At 47.8% G+C, this 25,170-nt stretch overlaps 1 protein-coding gene across 1 annotated transcript in view; it reads right to left on the bottom strand.

Annotated features, from left to right (window-relative positions):
• Positions 1-1,702: 1,702 nt before the first annotated feature.
• PLCB1 (phospholipase C beta 1) overlaps positions 1,703-25,170 on the bottom strand; it is a 323,846-nt gene continuing 300,378 nt past the window's right edge. The window contains exon 32 of the mRNA XM_030236244.2: positions 1,703-5,028. Within this exon, the coding sequence (XP_030092104.1) occupies positions 4,798-5,028 (231 nt within the window). The 3' untranslated portion in view covers positions 1,703-4,797. The remainder of the gene's footprint in view (positions 5,029-25,170) is intronic.

Consider the following 25,170-nt stretch of genomic DNA (forward strand, 5'->3'; position numbering starts at 1 on the left):
TCTTCCTATTTCTAGACCCCTGATATAATAAAAGGAGCTAATAGCAGCAAGATGTAGGAGCCACGCACCGGTGAACGCTCTCGTGCACCCAGCTAAATCAGGTCCTGTGCCAGAGAGGCAGCACAGGGTTTCTCAGCAGGGCAGAGCACAGGCCCGGGCTGCCACAGCCCAGAGGCATTTCATGGCACCACTCCACGTGTGGTACCAGCACAGGTGACACAGGACACCTGTGCCACTCTGCACCATCGCCAGCCCTTCCCAGGGGTCCCCAACCCCTACATGTCCACAGGTGCAGGAGAAGACTTCTGTCCCTCCCCTCCTCTCCAGCCGGGCCTGGCAGCTGCTGCAGGTTTCTGAGCATGGCACAGAAGAGAGCAGTGGCATGAAGGGGCTCTGTGGTCACTTCCAGCCCATAAATCAGGGCAGCAAACAGCCCTGCTGAGGGCCAGGCTGTGGTCTGGGGCTGAACGATTAGAGGGAGGCTCTGCGGCAGCAAAGCGAAAGCAGAGGGTAATATTTATTTACTGAGGGGAACACAGGCTCTTTCCTACTTCTCCAAGTCCCTTCCCATCAGAGGGTGATATTTATTTACTGAGAGGAACACAGGCTCTTTCCTGCTTGTCCAAGTCCCTTCCCATCAGGAGAGGCTTTCCCCCAGCTCAGGAACGAGCTCTCTGCAGAGGTCACTGCACTGGGATGGAGATGTCCAAGCCACACCACGGCTCCTCCTGACTGGGGCTCTGTCTCAGCTGCTCCCCGAGGCTGCCAGGCTGCACTTGTGAGTCAGACATGATCTTACCACAGGCTGCACAGCCGGCTCTGCCCCCTGCCAGGGCCTTCATCTGCTCTGCTCAGCTGGTGGCGAGCTGCAAGAGCACTTGGCTCGAGTTTATTTATTGCTGAGGGCTCCTGGGATGCCACAGTTGGGCTGATTTACACCCTTGGAGAGAGGTGACTCGTTTTCTGGGAGAGATCCCACATGGCTGAATCACCATTCAGGGTTACTTTACTGACCCTGGCAATTAAGAGGACATTAGAAAGCCTTTCCAAGGGGAATCACAGCCTTGGGGCCATCACGTGTGGAAGTGCCCTCCAGGGGAAAAAACCCTGGAAGAAAAGAACACTATACTAAGAGCAAAAGATCTTAAGGCCATGAGATGCTGTGAGATCATCTGGTCTGGCCTGTCCATCACAGTCCCCTCTGCTGCATCCACACCAACCACATGGTGCAAGTACCTGCTGTGGCACCATCCCATCAGTGCCTGCAATCCATCATCTCTGCTGTGGGTATGCAGAAAGAAAATAAAGAAGGTGATGAGTGAAACAGCTGGGGCAGTGGAACAGAAGTCCAGGTGCTGTTATTTGTTGAGACAGTTGATTGGTATAGCTGGAAATAACATCCCAGCTCTCCTGCAAAAGCCTTCCTGTAAACCAACGCATTTTCTTACCAGTTCATTGGCTCCTGCACTCTGCTTTTTGTTTCCCATTGTTTCAGAGTCACAGCAAATGCTCATTGTGCTGGGATGGGCAGGGGCTGGAGGCACGGGCACGTGCAATTTCTTGTTCTTGGTGTGAACACAAGAGCCTGCAGGGAGAGTTCCCTACCTTCTCCTGGCACTGCCCCTCCTGCCAGCAAAGGGCTCAGGGTAAGCTCTCCTGAGTCACCTGGGGATCTCGAGTCAACGAACGGAGAAAACCGGGCTTGTGTTAAGAAATTTTTATTTGTCCTTTGGATCTGTAATGTAAGCACATAAAATTACAAGTGGAAGAAACATCATGCCACAAAATTGCATAGAATTTTTACAAAAATGTGAATTATGCCTCTGAAACAATCATAGATCGAGGAACCGAAAAAATATGTACATGTTAACTGGAATATTTCATCCTACTCTGAAAGCAAATCATCAAGGACTAATCAATCACGGACACTATTAATACAATGTACAAGAGCAACACTGATTTCAAAGAAAGGCAAGCAATGATGTCCCTTTAGTTATCTGTCAGTGAATGTTTAGCTAATACATGAGCATTAATTAACATAATTATGAACATGTTAAATCTAAAATGTCTGGCCTTCATTAGAATTTTTAAAATTCTGTTTATACTGCCAAAACCAAGCTATTTTCAGTAGTGTAAAGATATCTGAAGTGCACGACCTAGTTTAATATAGACAGCTCTATTCTATACAGCAGAAAGTCCACAATACAGCATTTCCACACATTCAACACGGAACAAGGCAAATACATAAAAGGCACAAGACTTGCACATCATAAAGACCCTTTTGTCATTATCTTACTCTAGTTCAAGTAATATCAATATTAAATGATATCTGTTTCACTGAAATAGTCTGAAGGATGCAAGATGTCCAGGATCACACACTACCTTACACCTGCAGAAAGTGGCACTGTACAGATATAAAAAATGTGAGTACAGGAAATGGCCAAATACAAACGTACTGTAAAATGACTACAGCTGATAGTATATTGAACCCAACCAGTCTATTTATTTCTTATTAAATATAAATAAAAGGTTAACTGGCGTTTGCCCGAGTTTCTCTGAGGACCGTGTGAAGTCCTGGCTCCCCTGGAGTCCTCGGGAATGTCGCACCGAGGTTCAGAGGAGCCGGGACTGTCCCGGAGAGCCTGCGCTGTACAACGGGTCTGTAATGCAACAGTTTCAGTTTCAGTATCAACACTGCTAGCAGGTTATTCTTGTAATAATTTAGACAACACGTCGGTTTAACTTTATAAAATGCAGCATTAAATCTCGACTCTACGTTTTCAATGAGTGATTAATCAAGATTGATTTCAAAGTGCAAAACTAGGATTAGCAGAGGAGTCACCTTTCCTAGCGGTAAGATGAAAGTCAGATTTTTGAATTGCATGTGCACTGATTTCATCATCATAAACCAGAAGAGTTTAATTCAAAATATGATCTCCAAACAATGTGCAATTTTTCTTTCTTTCTGCTCTAAGTTTAAAAAGGAAACATCAAAATACTGTTTGTTTTCCAAGATTTGAACTTATATATATATACACCATTATTTAACTTTAAACTTAAGCTTTATTTGTATTTTATTGCTTAAATTTAAATAAAATAAGTTACTTTAAGTACTAAACTCCTGAGGGAATGGAAGTAAGGTAACTCAACTGTTAGGATGTGTTAAAATGCCTCCCTACTAATTGATTGCTTTCTCCGATTGCCTGTAACCCTAGGTAAGGCCCTGATCTTGCAAAGGTGGATGTGAATGTTATTCCCAGCCCAGCTCCCGAGCCCAGTGGTGCAGGAGAGCACAACTCTGCAGGACCGAGTGTCTCCAGGCCAGCCTGGGCCTTCTGGGCTGGTTTCTGCCTTGCCCCACGGCCCCTCCAGCGGGGGGAAGGATCGCGCACTGGCCCAGGTACAATCCCCGTTGTCTGAGGTGTCTCGTGATTCCCTTTTTGCTGGGGGGATCCACAGAACAGCATTTCTTTACCTTTTCAAATATCTTGACTTTCACAATGTGTCGCTGGCATCTGAGAGAAATTTCCCAGAATGTGCTGTTGCTTCTCTCATGCATACCATACAGTACGCTAACTTTGATTGTTCTTATTTCAACAAGTCAGTCAAACAGATCAATATACATTTTTAAATAACAGTGGTCAGGTTTTTATACTTTGCTTTTAAATTTTAGACCTTAGTAAAACTGAACCTCAGTCTTAAAAATAATGGAAGATTCTGTTAGATTTCAAATACTGTAGTCCTAAACATTTTATAATCCTATCAAATTCAGTAAGCTTAAAATATGATACTTAAAATCAATACTTTCGAGTCTGCAAAATATATATCAAATTTATATTCTAAAACTACTTTGATTTACACCACTAACACCACAAAAAGAACTCTATGATTCCATGATTATTCTAAAGCAGTATAACCCAGATGTTAGCTCTCAGAAAGGTTCTCCCTACTCACGGATCCCTGAAACATTTCACTTGGCCAAGAGACCACATCAACTTCAAATAGCAACATGCTGTGTGTGTATATAGACAGCTGTGTGTGCACATACAGCTATATATATATAAATATAGAGATATATCTATATATACAAACATATATGCACTCACACGGTGTAACAAACACAGACGGACACAGACACCGACAATCTCCACGCGGGTTCTTCTCTCCGTTTTCCTCTCGTCCCCACAGTTCCAAGGATTTTCAGCAGCAAATATATGTCTCTCCATGGGATAAACATAATATCAAGACAGCAAGCCACCAGTGCTTGCAGAGCTAAAAAGGATCCAGGGTTTCAGTGCAAATGTAAAAGGATGGTACAGCTGTCAAGGTGCAGTTATAAAGAAGGAAACAAATATGATTAAGTACTGTTGTAATATTCGCCAGGATCTCTGTTAGTTTGGAGCACTTTGCTCCGGCACTCCAAAAGGAAATCTGCACACACTTTTCTCTGTACAATACACTGGTCTTCATTAAACATTCTCAACAGTGAACACAGCCAGAAAATTACCATTGTAAACTGGCCAAAAAAAAAAAAAAGAAGAAAAATAAAGAGAAGAGGGAGGTTAACATATTAATTTTCCCGTTACAACTGCACTAAGCTTTAGGACAATAATCGGATGAAGAATGAGAATGAAGACCTTTGCAGAATACTTGTTATAAAATGTTCCTTTGGGGAAATGTGCACTTGAATGCAGATTCCTCCTGCCTCCCAGGAGCTCCGGCGCAGCTCACCCCGGGAGAGCAGAGACGGGCAGTTGGGAATGGTGCGCCCCGGTGCACTGATTGTTTCTTGGGCAGTTAAAAAGTAGTATCAAACACTTTCTCTTGGTTATCTTCTTCCAATTCCTCCTCACTTTGTGGAGGTTTATGATTTGATTTTCCACTGTCAGATGCCAGGGAAGAGGGGGCAGAACTGTGGTCTCCATCCTCACTGATTTTCCCTTTCATGGCTTCCTGTACGAACTCCAGAATTTCCAAAGGCAGTCTTTTGAATTTGTCTTGATACTCCTGATCAAGTTCCACCTGCAACTACAACAAAAGAGACAAGCTGTCCTCAGGTGTGTCTGATGTGGCCAGTGCTACAGGATGGGGAAAGTACCACACCAGGCAGGAGGGGAATTAACAAGGCATTTTTGCACAATTCAAGAGCGCGCTCCCTTCTTTCCCGTATTAGCACCACGCATCCAAAGGGCCTGTCAATGTCCATGCAGTCATTGCAAAGCTGGAGGAACGTGCACTCATAAGGCTGGTTTTGGGTACCATCCTCGGGTACCCAAATCCTGCAAATTCATGTGGATTTAACTGAAATGGTGTCCATACTCCCACTGGCTCTGACGAGACCCCGTTCAGGTGCAGTATGGATCACGGATAAGCCTTTGAAAGAGCAAGGCCTTCATTGAGCTTCAGGTGGTTAATCACACATCAAACACACCACAAACGTTACTCTGAGAACAATAAAACAACTTGTGCCAGATTTCTTGGGTTGGAGAAATCATTAGGAAAAAGTCAGTTGTCAAAGGGAGTCAGAGAGGGAGGGAAAACAAGTTAAATTACATTTCTTAGGGCTAGATCATGGAAAGTTACATTATCGGATTAATGCAGAATGTGTCTTGGACATTACTGGGGAAAAAGTGTCATATCATCAACAGGATGCAAAAGGCATGCAGAAAGAAATCTGGCTATCAGTCTTCAGGAAGCAGTGGGTCCTTTCCCAGTATTTATTAGTACAGCCTTTGTTTTTAGTGCCCATATTAGGATCTGCACGATCCATTATTTGAAAAACATTAATGCGTATCAAAGTTTCAACTGAAGACAAAGCCAATTTTTTCATCATGACCAATATGAGCACAGCAGGAAGCAAAAGGGGTGAGTTCCAAAGCCAGACCCGCTCCATCTGTCCGTCCATCCATCCATCCATCCATCCATCCATCCATCCATCCATCCATCCATCCATCCATCCATCCATCCATCTACCCACCTTCTTAAAAAGAGGGAGTCAGGTTCTGCTAACTGTAGCTGCAGCAGTTTTGCAATGGTTTCTTAGGCAATTGTGTTTTCAGCTAGGTATTTTCCCAGGATTTCCAGGATAAAGGTGCTAGGAATTCTGATACATCAGCCCTAGGCCTGAGTCTGTCCTGTGCAGTTTCAGGTCTCCTTCACCCCACTGCAACAGCTCTCAACAGGCAATGCAAATTTTCACCTGAACATTAGGTCCTACCCTAGGCTTACCATTCTTGACCTGTCCACACACACCATGTGACTCTATCACTGCCCCTCCCTCTGAGCCCTTCCAATCCCATTCCCCATGCTTCTGTCCTGGTTTTCATCCTGCATCTCTGACTTTATTTTTGTGAGGCCTCTTCTCCTTTCTCCTGATGTGCAAATCAATGTCCTTAGCTCACCCGGTCTAGTTCTACATTCCTTAATTAGACAAATTCTGCAGCTTTTCTTCCTCAAGATCTGAGATCTGTTCTTTTTCCTTTTGGTTTCCCTGCTAAAGCTCTTTTCCTGCCTTCTTTCTGGCAATTCTTCTGATGTCCTGGCCTCTGTTTTCCATCTCTGATAAAACCAAGTCTGAGGCACAAATGGCTCCATTCAAACACACCCTGTGTCTAAAATACATATTTCTATCAGCTAGAAATAGATAGTTGTCACTGTGGTAGTTAATCACTATCAGAACACCCTTCTTCTTTTCCTGCACCCCTTCAGGATTTATGTTGAGATACAAATTTTCTGAAGGAATCCTCCTTTTGTCTCCATGTTGCAAACACTCTCACAAGCACAGGCATCATCAGAGGAACAGTGCCTGGGGTGGCTGGTGGAGAAAACTGAAATGATGCTCCCTCTCTGCCCTGCTCCCCACAGCCCCAGGAGTGGCTCCTGCTGCCCAGGGAGCTCCTCAGCCCCCACGAGATCACCTCTGCACTGCTGCAGTGTCAGCAGCACGGCACTCACACCGCAAAAGCAAAGATTAAATTCTGGGCAAAAGATTCAATTCTTCCTTCTTGGGGCTTGGGGTTACAGTTTGTGGCTAAATACCTGCCCTGCTAAAAACACAGGAGTGTCCAAGCCAGAGAAGGGCTGCTGCATTCCCCCCCCTCACTGTCACACATGGCATTTGCCAATTTTGGGCACCTCAGCTATGGAAGAAGGTGTGTAGTATCCTAAGTCAGGGAAAAGTCTCCTGGCTCTCAACTTCCTTCAGAACCTTGATTTGCTTAATTTTTAAAAGCAAAGGAAATATTTGAAATCCCTCAGAAACTGAACATTATGTGAACCCAGTGCAGCCATAAGCATGTTGTAAGGTAATAATTGCATCTCATATTCTCCTCAAGCACCTCCAGTGGCCAATCCCCCCTAAGTTGAGTGTTTAATGGGAATGACATGGCTCTGGAGCCACCCCTCTGTCTCCAGAGACAGTCTACATAGATATCTAATCATGAGAAGGTTGAAGTTAGTTGAGAAGGAGCAGCCAGCAGACAAGGAGGGTTGGTTAAACTGCATCAGTAAAAATTGGTTTTCTTTTTGACTCCAAAGGCTCTGTCAGTTCTCCCCCTTGCTCAGTGTCCGACAAGGCCCTCAGATCCCACCCATTCTCTGGCCCCTGAGCTACCACACAAGGTTAAGGAGAGAAGTTGCCTGCTTAAAACCAGCTGGCCTAAAGAAACCCAGCTGTTTTTCTCTTAAAAGCCTCAGTGCCCTCCTATCCATTCTGTGGCTTTACAGGGACATTACAGCTCGTGGCAATGAATGGGGAGCTGCCCTCCCAGCAGCAGTAGCCACCACAGCTCTCATGTGGCTGGCTGATGGCAAGACAAGGTGCCACCTTAGTGTGTGAGTAAAAACCTCTCTGCTCCACCAGCACCTCACCAGGCTCCACCCAGGGGGCCTTCCTGCTCAGTTTGCTGTTCCCTTGGGCTGCTTCCCATCACAAGTCCACCTACCCCAATTTCTCTGCTCCCCAGCTACTAAACAAGGTGACCTACACTTGCTGTTAGGATTTTGGAGTCAGACAAGGGGGGGAATGAGACTGGCAGATCATTATCTGGACCACTGTCCTCATTAACACCTAACAACCTTCTTCCTTCTGTTATCTCACTGCCTGCCCTCTTACAGATCCTTTGTCCTCTCCTTAACCCACAACAAAAACAACACCAATGTCACCCCCATGTGGCTTTGGTGTCCCACAGCTGGACACTATTTCTTGTTCAGGTAGATCTCACTCCCTTTGTACTTTACTGAGAGGCAGTGAGTTAAAACTTGAAAATTCAGAGCCATCATTAGGTGTTTGCAGTTGGGCCCTTAGGGACAGGAGATGAATCTGTTAGCCCCTCTTGATGCCTGTGGCCAGAAGCTCTTGAATGTGTGCTTCTATCTCCTACCTTTTATATTTAAAAAATGCCAGCTGATGCTCACCTCAACTTTACACAAAATCTGCCCTGGACAAACAGCACCATCTGCACCTCAAATCCAACCAATGCATCCCTGAGCTGAGGGGCAGGACACGAGCAGGGCCTTACAGGTGAGCAGAGCTCCTGCTGGCCAGCCAGCCCAGCTCCTGGGATCACTTCCCTCCCACTTCTGAGGGCTCTTCAGCATCCTTGGCTGCAACTGCTTTCCAAAGAGGGCCAAGAGTCAGGAAAGAGCCTTGCAGCCCTTCCTTGGAATGTGGGAGGGGACAGTGATTCTGGCTGTTCAGCTGAAAGCAAGGGAAACACCTCAGGAAAGGAAACAGATGGTATTATTAAAACTGTTTACATTCATCTTTGTACCTTGCTGTTACCATTAGAACTCCCAAATGAGCAGCACTAGAAGCAGTGACTGTGATCAAGAAAGGATTGCAGCAGCAGGGGCTGTGGGTTTAGATGCTCCTGACCAAGCCCCTGCAGACTCCTTCTTGCCAGGTGATCTAAAGAAGCCCTGTTTGCACAAGAGCCCAAAGAGAGCAGCCCTGGGGGACAGGCACAGTGACCAGAGGTGGGCACAGCTGGCCCCACACCTCCCCTCCCCTCCTGCTGCAGCCCAGCAGCCCAAGGGAAAGGGGAACTGGGGGGAGGCACGTCCAGCCCTTCCTGCAGCCCCTCTGACCTGACCCTGCTGCCCTCCCTGCACCCCAAGGGTGAGTGGCCATCCAGAGGTGCCCGTGTTTGTCCCCTCTGCTGGTCCCCACACGCCCTGGGACACGGCAGGCTGGGCCTGGGACCTGGCCTGGGACCAGCCTTGTGCTGCTGGCACATCCCAGCTGATGCAAGGCCAGCCCACCCACACTGCCATTCCTGCAGCTCACACGCCTTCTTAAAATGTATCTGCAGCTCAGGAGTAACCCAAGGGTCACTGCTGGAAAAGCACCTCCAGAATTACTCTTCAGCCAAAAACCTTTCGAGAAAGTTCTGCATGAAACACAACCAATTACACATTTTGGTGAAAAACCCCACCAAAACACAGTTTTGTTGAAACAAAAACATTAATGATGGCCATATTTGGTGTGATGAAGTTCTCCCACTGCAAAGATTTGACATGGCTCCAAATAAGTCACTTTTTTAAGTCCTAGGTTTTTCCATTCCACTGGGAATTTTTCTCTAAGGGCAGATTTTAAGTTTGGTGTTTCTGTTATATCTCCTTTTAAATTTATCTTATTTTGTTTTTCTGATGACTTTCTTTCCCTGAATGATGCAGTGAATTATGAATGGAAAATTATTCAAATATCCTGGCTCAACAATTTAGGTAAAAATAGACTCTGAGGACTAAATAGTTCAGTATCTCCAACAATCTCTGACATTTCCAACAGTAAACTCTTTATTCTTAAGTTTTTTCACAATTTTTGAGTTAAGATTTCAAATGTGAGACATTTTAAAACTGTGTTATTTCTCCTGGAGGCAGAGTGCAGCAAAATATTAAAAAAATCTTACTCTTGATATTTGATTGTTGCATTTACTCACCAGTTGAAATGTGGTGCTCGTTTGTATCCATAATTACCCTGGCACTGCCCACATGCAGGATGTTATTTAATTCCACACAGACACTGCCTGTGCTTTTTGTTTTACTGATGAGAAACTCAACTGCATTTGTTTCTTCTGTGCAATTTCAGCAGAATGTATTCTGACAGGAGGCTGTGAGTGGCCACTGCACCATTTGTAATCAAAGGGGGGCTGCAAGCTCTCCAGGGAATTTCTGTTCAGCAGAGCTCCCTTTCCCTTATCACATGCCATGGAAATGTTTGTTTTGCTAACACCAGCACCACTGATATTTTCAGTGGTCAGTGCTGCCATATTGCAACAGCAACACCGGGCTGGGACTGGGGCCCCTTCCTCACTCCTCCCCTCCTTCTCTAAATCTGCTAAAGCTACAAATACTTATTTGTCTTCCTGCAAATATCTGACCCATGTGCCTTAGGATACTTTTAAATAGAGGATTTGGGGCTTTTAAGCCTGCATCAGACAACAAATATGCATAATGTCAGCGACCTCAATTTAGCTTCCAAAATAGCACATAGAGGACTCCCAGATTAAGGGTACAGAGAGCAAGAAGGCTGCTGTTCCTCTGCTTTTCATTTGCAGAGCTGACTTAATTAGAAAGCCATTCTGGAGGGATACAGCATTAAAAGACATATGAGTAGCAAGAACTGTTAAAAGCAGATGGAGGCTCAGTAACAGGCAGGGTGAAATTGAGGAACAGAGCTCAGGGATCAAGTGATTTATAGGCAGCAATTTTTGTTTAATTGGAAACAGTAGGAGTTCCTTATTAAGGACCATGTTATTCCCTCCACTAAGCAGATTTCTGCTGGGAAGGCAGAGGAGTAACCACAGCTCAGATGTCCTCATGCCTCAGGGCCACAGTCCCTGTGCAGCACTGGCTGCAGACCTCTCTGCCCTGTCAGGATGGCCCCAAGGCAGCAGCTGGGGCAGCAGGTTCTTGGGAGCTGCCCAGGCCTGGGAAGGGAGTTCCCCCTGCAGGTGCAGAGGGCACCTGAAGGCTCCATCCCAGGGAAGTGCATTAAGGGACGTGCCAACCACGGTAACATTTGGCCTTAATGCACTTCAAGGGCAGCCCTGCTAACCCTGAGCTGGAACCAGCCAGGTAGGCAGGGTTTTCTCTCAGGAGATGTGGAGTCACCAAGGGGAGCCTGAGGGCACCAGGGAAACAGCAGCAGGAAATGCCTTCCTGCTGTCTGGAAAGCTCCCTGATGAGCCCTGTCCTCAGACAAGGTCATGTCTGCATTTCAAACAAAGGTTACTTTCCAGACAGGAGAGACAGCAGGCACACCAATTCCTGAGTCCTTCTCTGCCTCCCTGCCTGGAGGTGATGCTCCCCATGTCCTTCACACGAGGCCATCAGGCTGACCTGGCCACCCCCAGTGCCCCCCATGCTGCTCCCCTGAGAGCAGGGCTGCTGGCTCAGCTCCCCTCACACCCCCAGTGCCCCCCATGCTGCTCCCCTGAGAGCAGGGCTGCTGGCCCAGCTCCCCTCACACCCCCAGTGCCCCCATGCTGCTCCCTGAGAGCAGGGCTGCTGGTCAGCTCCCCTCAGCACCCCCAGTGCCACACTGCTCCCTGAGAGCAGGGCTGCTGGCTCAGTCCCCTCAGCACCCCCAGTGCCCACACTGCTCCCCTGAGAGCAGGGCTGCTGGCCCAGCTCCCCTTAGCACCCCCAGTGCCCACACTGCTCCCCTGAGAGCAGGGCTGCTGGCTCAGCTCCCCTCACACCCCCAGTGCCCCCCATGCTGCTCCCCTGAGAGCAGGGCTGCTGGCTCAGCTCTCCTCAGCACCCCCAGTGCCCCCCATGCTGCTCCCCTGAGAGCAGGGCTGCTGGCCCAGCTCCCCTCAGCACCCCCAGTGCCCCCCACACTGCTCCCCTGAGAGCAGGGCTGCTGGCTCAGCTCCCCTCACACCCCCAGTGCCCCCATGCTGCTCCCCTGAGAGCAGGGCTGCTGGCCCAGCTCCCCTTAGCACCCCCAGTGCCCCCCATGCTGCTCCCCTGAGAGCAGGGCTGCTGGCCCAGCTCCCCTCAGCACCCCCAGTGCCCCCCATGCTGCTCCCCTGAGAGCAGGGCTGCTGGCTCAGCTCCCCTCACACCCCCAGTGCCCACACTGCTCCCCTGAGAGCAGGGCTGCTGGCTCAGCTCCCCTCACACCCCCAGTGCCCACACTGCTCCCCTGAGAGCAGGGCTGCTGGCTCAGCTCCCCTCTGGCCCTCTGCCCCCCATGGCAGCAGGCTGCACAGCCCAGGCCCTGTCCTGGAGGAAAGCACCAGCAGGCACAGCAGAGGCCAGGCAGTGGGTGACAGAGCCCTGTTACCTGCCCTTGCACAGCCCTGCCCCTCCCTCCCCTGCCTGCTGAGGCACAGGTGATGTGCTCTGCCTCCCCCAGTGCCAAATGAATGAGTCCCTCTGATATCTGCTGTGCCAGGGCTCTGGATTTTTTTTTTCCTGGCTCCTGGATTTTCATGTTTATAAGGCAGCTCACATCCACCTTTGTGCAGTAAACCAGCATTTGCTCCAATAGCTGAATTAAAATAAATGTCTGGGTGGTGAGGTTGCCCATCAGTGCTGCCCAGGTTACAGACATACTGAACACACATTCAACTGTACAATGTCTCTGCTGAGACCTTCTGGGTCAGAGAAGGTCCTACAGCAAAAGCCTAAACTGCTGATCTTTTCCTACTGGCAATTGTATTATTAGCAGCAATTTCAGATCTCTTGCATTTTCTTTAAAGAAATGATTTAAAGAAATAGCTTGTACTGAGCTCTGTGGGAGGATTTTCTTCACAGTAACTCGTTTCCTGTTCCTTCAAAAGTCTGGCAGTTTATTCTCAGGCACAGCCCTGCTCTGTGCCTTGCAAGCTGCATACTTGGAATTACTCCTCTTTCTGGTGATTACCTCATGTAACAGTTTGCTTTTGTGGATAAAACGCTTTCTTAAGCTGTCAAGTGGCTCTTAGACAACACCACAAAAGCATGACCTATGTACCTCATAATGCATACGAATAAAAATAATTTCAGCTGGAATGAACAGGAAAAAATCCCCTTTCTATGGGCATTTGAAGGGTAGATTCTGAGATTCTGTTCTTTTTCATCATCCCTAGAGTAAGCTTCAGTGTAAGCAAAGGAGAATCTGCTCAGTTTCAGAGCAATAAATCCAGAGAAACTCCCCTGAAGTCTCATCTATCAGCAGATACTGCCCTTAGTTTATTGGGGTGGATCCAGGGTAAATTACTGGAGTGACAGAGCTCAAAGAGAGCGTCTTAGCTGGTCCTTTTTTAAAGTGCTGTCCATATTTTGGATACTGCAAGACAAACAAACAACAAAAAGAATCAGTGCAGCCATTGCCTTCTAATAAATGATGTTTTTCCACTTCCACAATGCCTCCAAGGCAGCCTGTAAACAGCACAGGCCTTCCAAGAGCAGCAGTATTGTAATCCTCATCTCAAGAGGTCATGGCAGTGCCTTGGAAACTCATTTTAAATGACATCTTGAGGTTACAACAGCAACAACATATTCCAGAAATATTCCAAACCCCGGGCAGAGCGAGCACTGGAGTCAGCAGCAGCACCATGGCTGCAGAGCAGGGTGTCCCCAGCAGCCATGGGATCTGCAGGCCACTCACTATTTACTGTGTCTGGCCCCAGAGTGAGAGATTCTGGCCATTTTGGAAAGAGGAGAGACAAGAAAAGAAAGTTCCAGGTGCTTAAGGCCTCCTGTGTGAGGGCTCAGGAGCTGCTGGAGTTCAGATCTGGAAAAAAAAGGGTGGAACCCACAGCAGAGCTCTTGGATTCTCACCTGAACTGAACTCTGGGCTCAGTTTATCAAAGCACTTGGCAGTCCCCCATACCCACGTTGCTAACAGGTAATGACAGTGCTGGCTGTGCCTGACTCTTGGCAGGACATCTCTAACAGAGCCCAGCAGAGCCACAGAAAATTCCCTCTGAGCCAGAGACTCCTCCTGCACTAGGAGAATGAAAAGGAAATAAATAATCCCTTTGTCTGTCTCTCCCCAGGGCATCCCTGTGCTCCTCGAAGCCAGGGGAGCAGCTCAGCCTGTGACTGAGGCTGGCACCTCCTTTCACTGCCATCCATCCCTGCTCTGCCCCGAGCCTCCAGGCTGCTCTGAGGACAGGAGCTGTGCATGTCCAGACAGCTCCTTCCTGAAGGTGCACACTCACTCCATCCCCATGGCCTGGAGCTTTGGAAGCAGCCACCATTAGCTCAGAAATAACCACACTGACAAAGCCTCTGCTGCACTCTGAAGGTTACCTTGCTCTCCATGCCAGTGGAGCTCTGCAAGATGGAGCCCCACTGAAAGGTCTGCTTGGAAAACTACTGAGCAGTCAGTCCATCCCCTAATTTCTTGTTAAAAATGAATGTTTCTAGACTGGAAAGCAAGCACACTGTGAATAAAGATCAAAGCCTTCAGAGTTTCTTTGAAAACCTTTTCAAGCAGTTGCAGTTCTATAATCCCTTGTAACAGTGAAGGCTATTCCAAAATATTTCCTAACTCATCAACAACACGAATCTGGCTTCCTTTTTGCTATCAGCAGAGACTTTTGGACTGGCTCTCCCCAAATAATGAGCCAAGTTAGTGACAGACCCAGTGAACATAACAGGCTAATGAAAAAATCCATCCAGAACCTGGCAGAAGTCTAGCAGTGGAGACAGAGCCACTGTCCCTCCTGTTCCATCCTCCAGAAAGGATGGCTCAGTGTTTTGGTCCTTGTACTCCCAAGTGCCAGGGAAGTTCTGAGCTGGGTTTAACCATGACAAACAGCTGGGGCTGGGTTCAAACTTCTGTGTGCTGTCTATGTTCCTTATTAGCTACTGGCCATCAAATGGAGATGGATCATTGCTGCTGGGCACTGGGGCTGGTGAGCTGAGGGCTGCTCTGTGTTTACATACTGTGATTATCTTCACATCCCTCTGCTTCCACCAGGAGTCCATCCATAGATCCACACTGCTCATCTCTTCATGCTGCACTACACAACACACTTGGCTTTGTTGTTTAACTTGAGAAGCAAAATTAGTGCAGAATTTTAACTGCAACTATTAAAAACTTGAGAGCTTAATGTAAGAGCAACACTGCCCAGTGGTTCAGCCTAATTAAAAATAGCCTGAAGGTTTTTACTTCCTGATACTACAATGAGCTTTAAAGGAAAAAACCCTCCTCTTGCTGTCTGTGCTGCTGTTACTGGATTAAGCAGTACTATGCACTAGGAGCATGACTGAGCCATCCTCATGATTAAGTTCAAGGGATTAATATTTCAGTTCAGTTGTTTTCCATTTAAACATTTTCTCCAAAGTTCATATCAACGCTGACTGCTGCAAGCTTAGACAACTCTCTAATTACCCATCAAGTTTAAATGACCCATGCAGAAAACTTTATTTCAGTGATGTTCAGCAAGCACCCCACAATGCAAAAATTGACAAATAAGGTAATTTCATCAAGCCAGATCAACAGGACAGAGCTGCCCAGAGCAGCCTGAACTCCTGCCTGGTACAGCACATACCCAAAGCTCACTCCAGTCCACAGGCAGAGACTGGCTTTAATGGGCTTTGGATCTGCCATTTGGATCTACAGCCACACAAGCACAGGTGCAAACAGAGCAGATCAAGTGAAGGAACTGCTGGCACCAAAGGGCATGAAATGCTTGCTCCTGACCCAGCAGGGATCTGGGGTAATTGCAATCTGCCTCTCAAAGGAGAGGTGCAAAAGCTCAGGTGTTGCAGTGGCTCAGGGTTTGCACCTGAACATCACTCCTTTTTCCAATTGAAGCAAACTGCAAAGGGTGAAGGGACCAGGAAAAGGGACCAGGTTGCTGCTTAAAATCCAAGCCTGCTCCAACAGCCAAGAGATAACAAGATAACTTCTCCCACAGAGAAGGGCAGATGCCTTTCTCACCTGCAGACCTTGCTCCCTCTGGGTACACCCCCACCTGGGTCTCCCTGCAGCACCTGAGCTCCTGGGGAAGGGAAACTGCTGCTGAGGGTGCTTCTCCCTCCTGATGCTCCTGGGTGAGGAACTGCCACCCTGCTCATGCTGCAGCCTCACAGCCTGGTCTCAGGTGTGGTGGGATAAGTCCAGTGAGGAGCTGTGACAGAAATGTGTCACAGGGCCTGTGTGTGAGGCTGTGCCATGGGACACTTCCCCTGGCTCTGGAAGTGCTCTTGAACACAGCTCTTAAAGAGATTGCCACTGAGCTCAGCTCAGACCTTGCTGTTGCCAGGAGAAGGGACACACTCGTTCCTTAGGAGCCAGCAGGGGCAGGAGGATAAGGGACAGCACAGCTTTAAAGCCCCTGAGGATCAGTTCCCCTGGTGCCTCCTGTCCCCACTGAGCCCAGTGGGCACGGGAAGGTCCCTCTGGGCCTCCCCACCCCCACTGAAGGAACCCTGAGCTCCTCACTGACCTCACTGTGAGCTGGAGCTGCTCCTTCTCTCCTCCTGAGCTTAGCACAGTTCATCAAAGCTCAGTTCACCACAGGGTCAAGCCTGAGCTGAGATGAAGCTCATGGAACTTCACTAAGCCCTTTGCTTCTTTTTCCACTGAGAGGGATGCCATCAAAATGCCTAACATGATCCCCCTAGAGCTCCACTTTGGTTTTAATCTGATTTCATTTCTGTGTATCACTATTGGTAGCTTCTCTCTTGGAAAGGTTTTGCACCATGCAAAACCTTATTTAAGAAAAAAAAAAAACACTGGCAGTAGAACAAAACTTCTTTTCATTACAAGAACTCATCTTTTTAATGCTCTATCAGTGCTTTATTATTATTTTGGTACTTGACATCTTCCAAAAGCATTAAAAAGTTCTTGAGAGGTCTTACAGCTTTACAGTGTATTCTCTGATGCCAATTCTGATCACAATCTAGCTGAAGATAAGTTTAATGAACACTAGAAAAATAAAGGCCTTTCATGAGTGATCAAGTGATTTGAAGAAGCAAAAGGGTACTTTAAGAACACGTGTTTCTTCCTTTAGAGCCCTATTTTAAAACTGTGCAGAGGGCACATCTCTGCAACAGAAATTCCTCTGGAACTTGGGGAGTATTTATTTCAAATGACAGTAGAAAGTATGAGAAATGAATGAGATTATTAACTCGCAAAAACAACTTTTAGAACAATGACTATAAAATGCCATCTCTTCCCCATCTTGTGGAAATATGTTTAGCATTAGAGAAATACAGACAAACACTAGATTTAGTGATGGTGAGTGAATAATAAAGTCATCTGCTCCTCTAAATAACAGTGAAAAGGTTATTCTGAATTAGTCACAGAAGTTATTCCTAAAAAATTCTTATCACTTCTGTTATTTAAACTTTCTTACATATCAATTAGTTTGAAATAATAAGTCTTTAGGCTATCTATTAATTGCAGCACTGTCGGCACGATCTGTGTTTAAAATTACACACTGAAAATTAAGCTGAAGCACCAAGCTGTCTTGGCTAACAAAAAAGATTTCCTCAGCCCTTTGGATAGAGCAGGAGAGAGAATGGGGGCACAGAATCCACAGGAGAACTCAGATTCCTGAGTTACAGCTCCCTCCTGCCACAGGCTGCGCAGGGCACAGGGTGAGAGCCCCGAGGGGCTGCAGGGCTGCGTTCCTTGCACATTCCCCACTGCATTCCCTGCACATTTCCCACTGCATTCCCTGCACATTCCCCACTGTGTTCCCTGCACATTCCCCACTGCATTCCCTGCACATTCCCCATTGCTTTCCCTGCACATTTCCCATTGCTTTCCCTGCACATTCCCCATTGCTTTCCCTGTGCATTTCCCACTGCATTCCCTGCACATTTCCCACTGCATTCCCTGCACATTCCCCACTGCGTTCCCTGCACATTTCCCACTGCATTCCCTGCACATTCCCCACTGCGTTCCCTGCACATTTCCCACTGCATTCCCTGCACATTCCCCATTGCTTTCCCTGCACATTCCCCATTGCTTTCCCTGCGCATTCCCCATTGCTTTCCCTGCACATTCCCCAGTGCTTTCCCTGCACATTCCCCATTGCTTTCCCTGCGCATTCCCCAGTGCTTTCCCTGCACATTCCCCACTGCTTTCCCTGCACATTTCCCATTGCTTTCCCTGCACATTCCCCATTGCTTTCCCTGTGCATTTCCCACTGCATTCCCTGCACATTCCCCACTGCGTTCCCTGCACATTTCCCACTGCATTCCCTGCACATTTCCCACTGCATTCCCTGCACATTTCCCACTGCATTCCCTGCACATTCCCCATTGCTTTCCCTGCGCATTCCCCATTGCTTTCCCTGCACATTCCCCATTGCTTTCCCTGCACATTCCCCATTGCTTTCCCTGCGCATTCCCCATTGCTTTCCCTGCACATTCCCCACTGCTTTCCCTGCACATTTCCCATTGCTTTCCCTGCACATTCCCCATTGCTTTCCCTGTGCATTTCCCACTGCATTCCCTGCACATTCCCCACTGCGTTCCCTGCACATTCCCCATTGCTTTCCCTGCACATTTCCCACTGCGTTCCCTGCACATTCCCCACTGCATTCCCTGCACATTCCCCATTGCTCTCCCTGCCCCTTTTCCCAGCCATTTCCCCACTGTTTTCCCTGCATATTTCCCAGCCATTCCCCATTGCTTTCCCTGCACATTCCCCATTGCTTTCCCTGCACATTCCCCACTGCGTTCCCTGCACATTCCCCACTGCATTCCCTGCACATTCCCCATTGCTTTCCCTGCATTCCCCACTGCATTCCCTGCACATTCCCCATTGCTTTCCCTGCACATTTCCCATTGCTTTCCCTGCACATTCCCCATTGCTTTCCCTGCACATTTCCCACTGCGTTCCCTGCACATTCCCCACTGCATTCCCTGCACATTCCCCATTGCTCTCCCTGCCCCTTTTCCCAGCCATTCCCCACTGCATTCTCTGCACATTCCCCATTGTCTTCCCTGCACATTCCCCATTGCTTTCCCTGCCCCTTTTCCCAGCCATTTCCCCACTGTTTTCCCTGCATATTTCCCAGCCATTCCCCATTGCTTTCCCTGCACATTCCCCAGTCCATTTTCCCACTGCCTGCCATGGCTGCTCCCAGGACTGAGGCAAAGGAAAGGCAGCCCCACTCAGCAGAGGAGGAGAGCTGCTCCAGGACATTTTGCACAGGGCAATGCCAAACCCCGTGGATGGGGGATTTAAAGGGTGAAGGCACTCCTTCAGAAGGCAGGGGAGGCTGTTTGCAGAGGAATATCTGCTCCATACACCAGGAGAAGACACCAATTTTAATTTCCCCTGCTGTTATGGCTCGAGGCTCTCCAAGAAGCCTCCAACCCAGGCTTTTAAGTCTTCCTGTCTCTGCAGAGCAGATCTAAGGACAGCTGAACTCCTCTTGTCTGCTCTTATTTGGCTTCACAGAGAGACTGAAGCTACACTTTGGCACTTGTCCCATTCCCTCTGGGCCGGTTCCTGCTGGCACCTGTCACAGGCACAGCAGGGACTGCACAGCAGCACTGACCAGCAAGGGAGTTTAAAAGTGCAGCCATTCCCTGGCAGGTGTTATCTTCCCTAATCCTCTGGGCCTGCAGTGCAGAGGATTCAGAGAGCTGCTCCAGAAATCTTGGGAATGGCATCTTCCTGCCACAGGAATCAGAATAAAAGCAGCTGGAGTGTTGTGATGGATGGAGCCACACCTGGGAGAGAAACTTCCTTAAATCAGACCAGCCACTGCAGCTCACTGCCTGTCAGCCTCTGCCTGCTCCTCCTGCAGGTCCCTGGCTCCTGCACCCATGGTTATTGTACTTTCAAACAAGGACAGGCAGGGCAGCCTCCTACTCCTATTAATGAGCTGCAGGGAGGACACGAGGGTTAGTCCTGAGTCAGTGCTCTTGTGACAGGTCTGTGTGCCCGTGGATGCACAGACACACAGAAAAAGGGAAGACATCTGAATATTTCTAAGTACATCCACATAATTGCTCCACTGTCATAAACATGGGGTTTGGTGGAAAAAAAATCATGTTACTGAAATATTCATACAAAAGATGCAGTTTGTTCAGGGAGGACAGGTACAAAGAGATCTTTGGTGAGATATTTATCAAAGATCTGTATTTTTTTTCTGATCTCCAGCACACTCTGGAGAGGGATGTGCTCAGGGTGTCTGGGCAATGACAGAACTGGACACAAAAGCACTCTGTGGGCACTCTGACAGATGACTGGTGGTGAAGCTTTGCTTATCTGCCCAGAAAACTTTTCTAAAGGGATTTCAGAAAGGCACAGAATATTTCAACTTCTGAGCAGGCAACATCCATACTGACAGTATGTCCTCCCTCCTGGTGACTGGATGGGAAAACAGACACCTCTTCCCAGGAGGATGTGGGCCTGTGAGCAGGCTTACTGCTTTTCCCCATGAAATCAATCCCTGCAGGAGCCAACAGAGAGGACCCTGGCCCATGTAAATCCTCAAACATGGCTTGATCCCTGAATTAAATCTGCTTAAGAGTTGCACCCATTACATGGCAGCTGATATTACAAGAAATTAACTCCAGTCTTAGAAAAGAGATCACTTCAAAAGTGAAAAAGCTAAGCAATCATTTAAAAATTGGAATTCATTTTCAACCAATTAGTATTTTCAAGTGGGAGCTGCAGTAGTGCCTGTCTGAATACAAATGGGAATGAAGGGTTCTCCAGGCCAGGAGGAGGCAGGAACACTGCCACAGAACTGGGAGAAGTCACTGCAGAATTGATTCCCTTATGGCATGGACAGCAGCAGCCCCTGCTTGGAATTCCAATGATCCCCTGACAGACAGACTGACAGTGAGGGATCCCTCCCAGCAGCTCCTGCAGTTCCCAGGCTGCTCTGCCCACCTCCAGCAGCACCCAAGCTGTGTGGTGTGGATTACTGAAATAACAGGGAAACATTTAATTGCTGCATGTCAATCCCATCAGGAATACTGATTTCTGAAACTTGACCTCTGCTCTGCAAACTGAACCTGCAACATTTTCAGCAGCAAGGAGCATTTTGAGAGCAGAAATACTCCAGTGAGATCTCACAGACCCTGCAGAACAAAGCTGATCCCAACAGGCACTTCTGCATTCACTAAGAGGAATTCTCTCAAGGAGGAGCCCAGAGAGGGGCTGTAAGCTGTTTCTAGAAATGCTAACCTTCAGCAGCAGCAGGCTGTGAAATAATCTGCCCTATAAGCTCCACACCAAATGTTTTATTCAGGCATGAACACCTCCTTAGTGAAAATAAAGCTGTCAAGAGAAGAGGCAGCACAGTGCAGCACCATCCCCAGAGGCTGGGCAGAGCTGAACCTGGAGGCTGAAGTTGAACTCAATTCTGGATGTGTGCAGCAGCTACCAAAAGACTTTTCAGAAGATTCCAGGTTTAGGAAAAAGCCCAGCTTGATCCTAGACAGCACCTGCATATGGCTGAAGCCTCACTGAAAAAATCCCTGGTGCACTTTAGTGTCCATTTGAAACACAGCTGAAACGCTGAGAAGAGTGTGGCAGCAGCTTTTAGGTTCTGCTTTTTAGACTTCCTAAAAGCCATTCCTATCCAGCAAAAAAATAAATCTCTGTGCAAAAGCACAAAATAAAAACAAAGGCTGCAGGTTCAGACCAGGCTTGTAAATCTACATTATTTCTTTTTGTTTCAAAATTTTATCTACTGCTGATAAACAAAATTGTGAACTGGGAGTTCTTCCTGTAGCTCTCCAACACTTAGTCACTAGAGGATTCAAACAGCTCCTGAATGAAGCTGTAATTTAGGTAATTTCTCTAGATTTCTGCATAGCTGTCAGGGTGCCCTAGAAGGATTCTGTGCCTCTCCTGCACAGAGATATTCTCTAGGGTGATCAGTTTTGTTCAGCCCAAAGCCAGTGCTTTACTCCACCAGAGCAGGAGCTGAGATATTCCTCTCTGGCCTGCAGGAAACATTGACTCCCTTCTTCAGCCCTGCCTTCCCTCCCTCATCCTGGCACTCAGAGCATCCCAAAAGCCCTGAGCTGTGTATGTAACAGGGAGAGCTTGGAGCAGAAAGGGCTGAAGCAATGTTTGTGCTGGAGCTCCCTGCGTGCTCGCTGCCAGCCCCCTTTGCAGGTGTGCTGCACAGGGAGGGTGCCCTGAGGGACACTCCCCCCTGCACAGCTTCTCCTGGCCCTGTACACAGCCTCTGGGGCTGGAGCCCTGAGAGCAGGCTGGAGGAAGGAGGAGCTCCAGGGGTGTCATGAGGAGTTACTGTCACTGGAGGAGGTTTTTCCTGGGGTCTGCTTTCCTTTACCTGTGCAGGAGCCACTGGATTTGCCTGGGTTCCCAGCAGCCTCCCAAGATATCCTCACTCGACCCAGGCAGGTGATATGAGGCTGGCCTCATATATTTAAAATATAAGTGATGGATGACAAGAACAGAGTTAAAACAAGTTCTGCTTTTTTCAAATGTTCAGGGAGCTGTTTCAAGGGAGCTCATCTCTATTCCCATCCTCCTGCTTTTCAGGAAAGGAAGACAGCACATCCCTCAGGAACAGAAATCAATATTCTCCTGTCACTTAAACACAAACAACAAAGAAATCCCAGTCCCCTAGTGAGCAATTGCCAGTTTAATCTTGCCATCTTCAGTAAGTCACTCCTTTGAATGCTGTGGAGGTGCCAACATATTCATTATGGGCTCTGCTTTCTTTTGTCACAACCACTGTGCTCAGGAAATCCACATTTAGTTCCCTTGCCTGTGTCCAAGAGGAAAACAGCACTCATGAAACCAAGGCCCCACCTCACAGTTTTAATCTCTAACCCTGCCACAATGAGAGAACTAAACACAATACTTGCAATTGTGTTCTCTTTAACAAGCACTTGAGAAAAATGTTCAGTGCTTATGCAACAGTAAAAACCTTCCAATAAGCTGCAATGATGTGAGTCGACAGCTGAGGAACATGGTGGGGTCTGGTGAGCAGAGCAGCTGATTGACAGAAAGAGAAGCCTGGCAAATCAAATTTACAGCCACTTCACAAACCAAACTTAGCACTTGCCTCTCTGCAAAGCACAGGACTCAGTCTGTGTGGTGCAGGGCACAGATCAAATGTTGTTGTTGTTGTCTTACTGTAAAACTCCCCTGCCTCCTCTGAGAATTCCATGGGCAGCTCCTGGGGCTGGCTGGCTCCCTCCAGCACAGCACTGCCAGCCCACCCTTGGTGACACTCACTGGAGACACCTGGGGCCTGGTAAGGGCAGCCCTGTTGGTAACCCTTGGTAATTGGTGCAGCTGAACTCTTCAGGGGTGAGACTGCCTTCAGCACTCTCTCTTATTCTTCTGCAATCCATGCTCCCACAATCTAACACCCAGGGCTGGTTCCCTCTTCCTTGCCAGTGCATGTCCGCAGAAAGGGATGTGATCAGTACTTAAAAACCCAAACAACAGCCCCAGGCAGGCTGAGAGAACAAACACAGCCTCACTGAGAGCCATGGCAGTTCTCTCCAAACAAGCAAAGCATATCAAAGCAACCCAGGAGAAAGCAGTAGGAGTGAAATAGTAAATACAAATACAGAGCAAGCAGGATTCCCTGATTTAGTGACAAAGTTGTGGCTGATTGCCACCCCCTTGAAGTGAAAGCCCCAGCCCTCCTGGCATGGCTGTGTCTGCAGGAGGATGCAGGAAGTTTACTTACACATAATCATGTCTCCTGATGAACACACCTGAAATAATACTTCATTCCATCCCCACCTTGTCATCATTAGCCCTTCCATAAAGCAAGGAAGAAAACCCCCTTACTTTAATCTGCTTTCATCTTTCTTCCAGGCTTTGCCTGCTTTTCCTCCATTGTCTTCTGTTCTCTTCTTCCTCCCTGAGAAATTCACCCTCTTACCTTTCAGCCTTCCCTTTTAGGCTTCACTAATCCTGTTTTACTGATCCCCATTCATCAGTTCTTTCTCTCTGTCCCCCAGTTCTTCCTCCTGCTGTGATGCCCTGGTTAATCCCATCTTTATCCCATACTCTGGTGTCCCAGATGACAAATCCCTAATTGATCTACTTGGTAAGCTTCATCTTCAGAGGTACCCAGAATTCCTACTTCAACACCTTTCCCCACCTCCCACTTCTACATTCAAATGCTCTCCATTCCTACCCCACATCAATCAATCAATCAATCAATCAATCAATCAATCAATCAATCAATCAATCAATCTCCTTTGCCTCTTCAGAGGGAAACTGCACAGTGCCTGGTGTTCTGATCTGACAGTACTGCAGCTACTGTGAGCAGAGAACAGAGGCGATTCCCATGAGCCAAGGGCTGTGCAGGGAAGCTGGGACACTCATGCTGTCCCACAGAGCCCCTGCTGGCTGCACTGAGGGGGCAGAAGCAGCAATCCATAGAACAGGCACGGGGAGATGATGGGGTGGGTATGACCCGAGAAGGCACAAATCGCTCGCACGCTCTCCAGGGATGTCATGGTCAGTGTTATGCAGCTAGCAGGTAATAATCAGGGCTGGAATTGCTCAAAGGCTTCAGAAAAACCACCAGGCAGTTCATTGTGGATGATCCTGACTTGGTTTTGACATGTAAAATGAAAACAACATCAGCATTACTGGATAAAAAGGGGAATTTTTCACTCACTTTCACTATAGTCTCATATTCCATTTCTACTTCTGTTTTTCCTCTACTTCTTGTTCTTCTATGCTCTTTAAAACAAAACCAAGGATCATTTCAATTTGAGGTGATTAACAATTACTCTAAGCTGAAATGACATAATTCTGTGCATTACAGTACAGCAACATCTCTTTAATCTATGCACTTAATGAAAAACAAAAGATTACTTCATGCTCTGTGTGCTGGCTCATTAATATTTGACTAGGTACACATTAGTCAGAGAAACAGTCTATTTATCACAACCTGTCACTCCATGCTACAAGAGGAGTATTCCAATATTCCAGCTGTGCTTGAGGGAGATCCAGCTTTAGCTGAAGCTGCAGCTTATGCAGGTTGCAAGAAGTGTCACTGTTTTCTGGGAGAGGGAAGGAAGTGTGCGTGGAGGGGGAACGAGCATCAGCCATGCAGCTGAAGTGTGTGCTGGAAGAGACACCCCTGGGTTAGCCTGTGATCCTGCCTGATGCCATGAACTCAGGGCAGTTGGCATGGCAAACCCCCAGGGATGTCCCCAGGTGCTTACAGGAGGGGGGCTGCTCCAGCCCCTTCCCCTGGAGTCAGTCTGGCAGGAAATGGTGGGACATGCTGC

The sequence above is a fragment of the Serinus canaria genome, chromosome 3 (assembly GCF_022539315.1).
Source record: "Serinus canaria isolate serCan28SL12 chromosome 3, serCan2020, whole genome shotgun sequence".
Lineage (NCBI taxonomy): Eukaryota > Metazoa > Chordata > Aves > Passeriformes > Fringillidae > Serinus > Serinus canaria.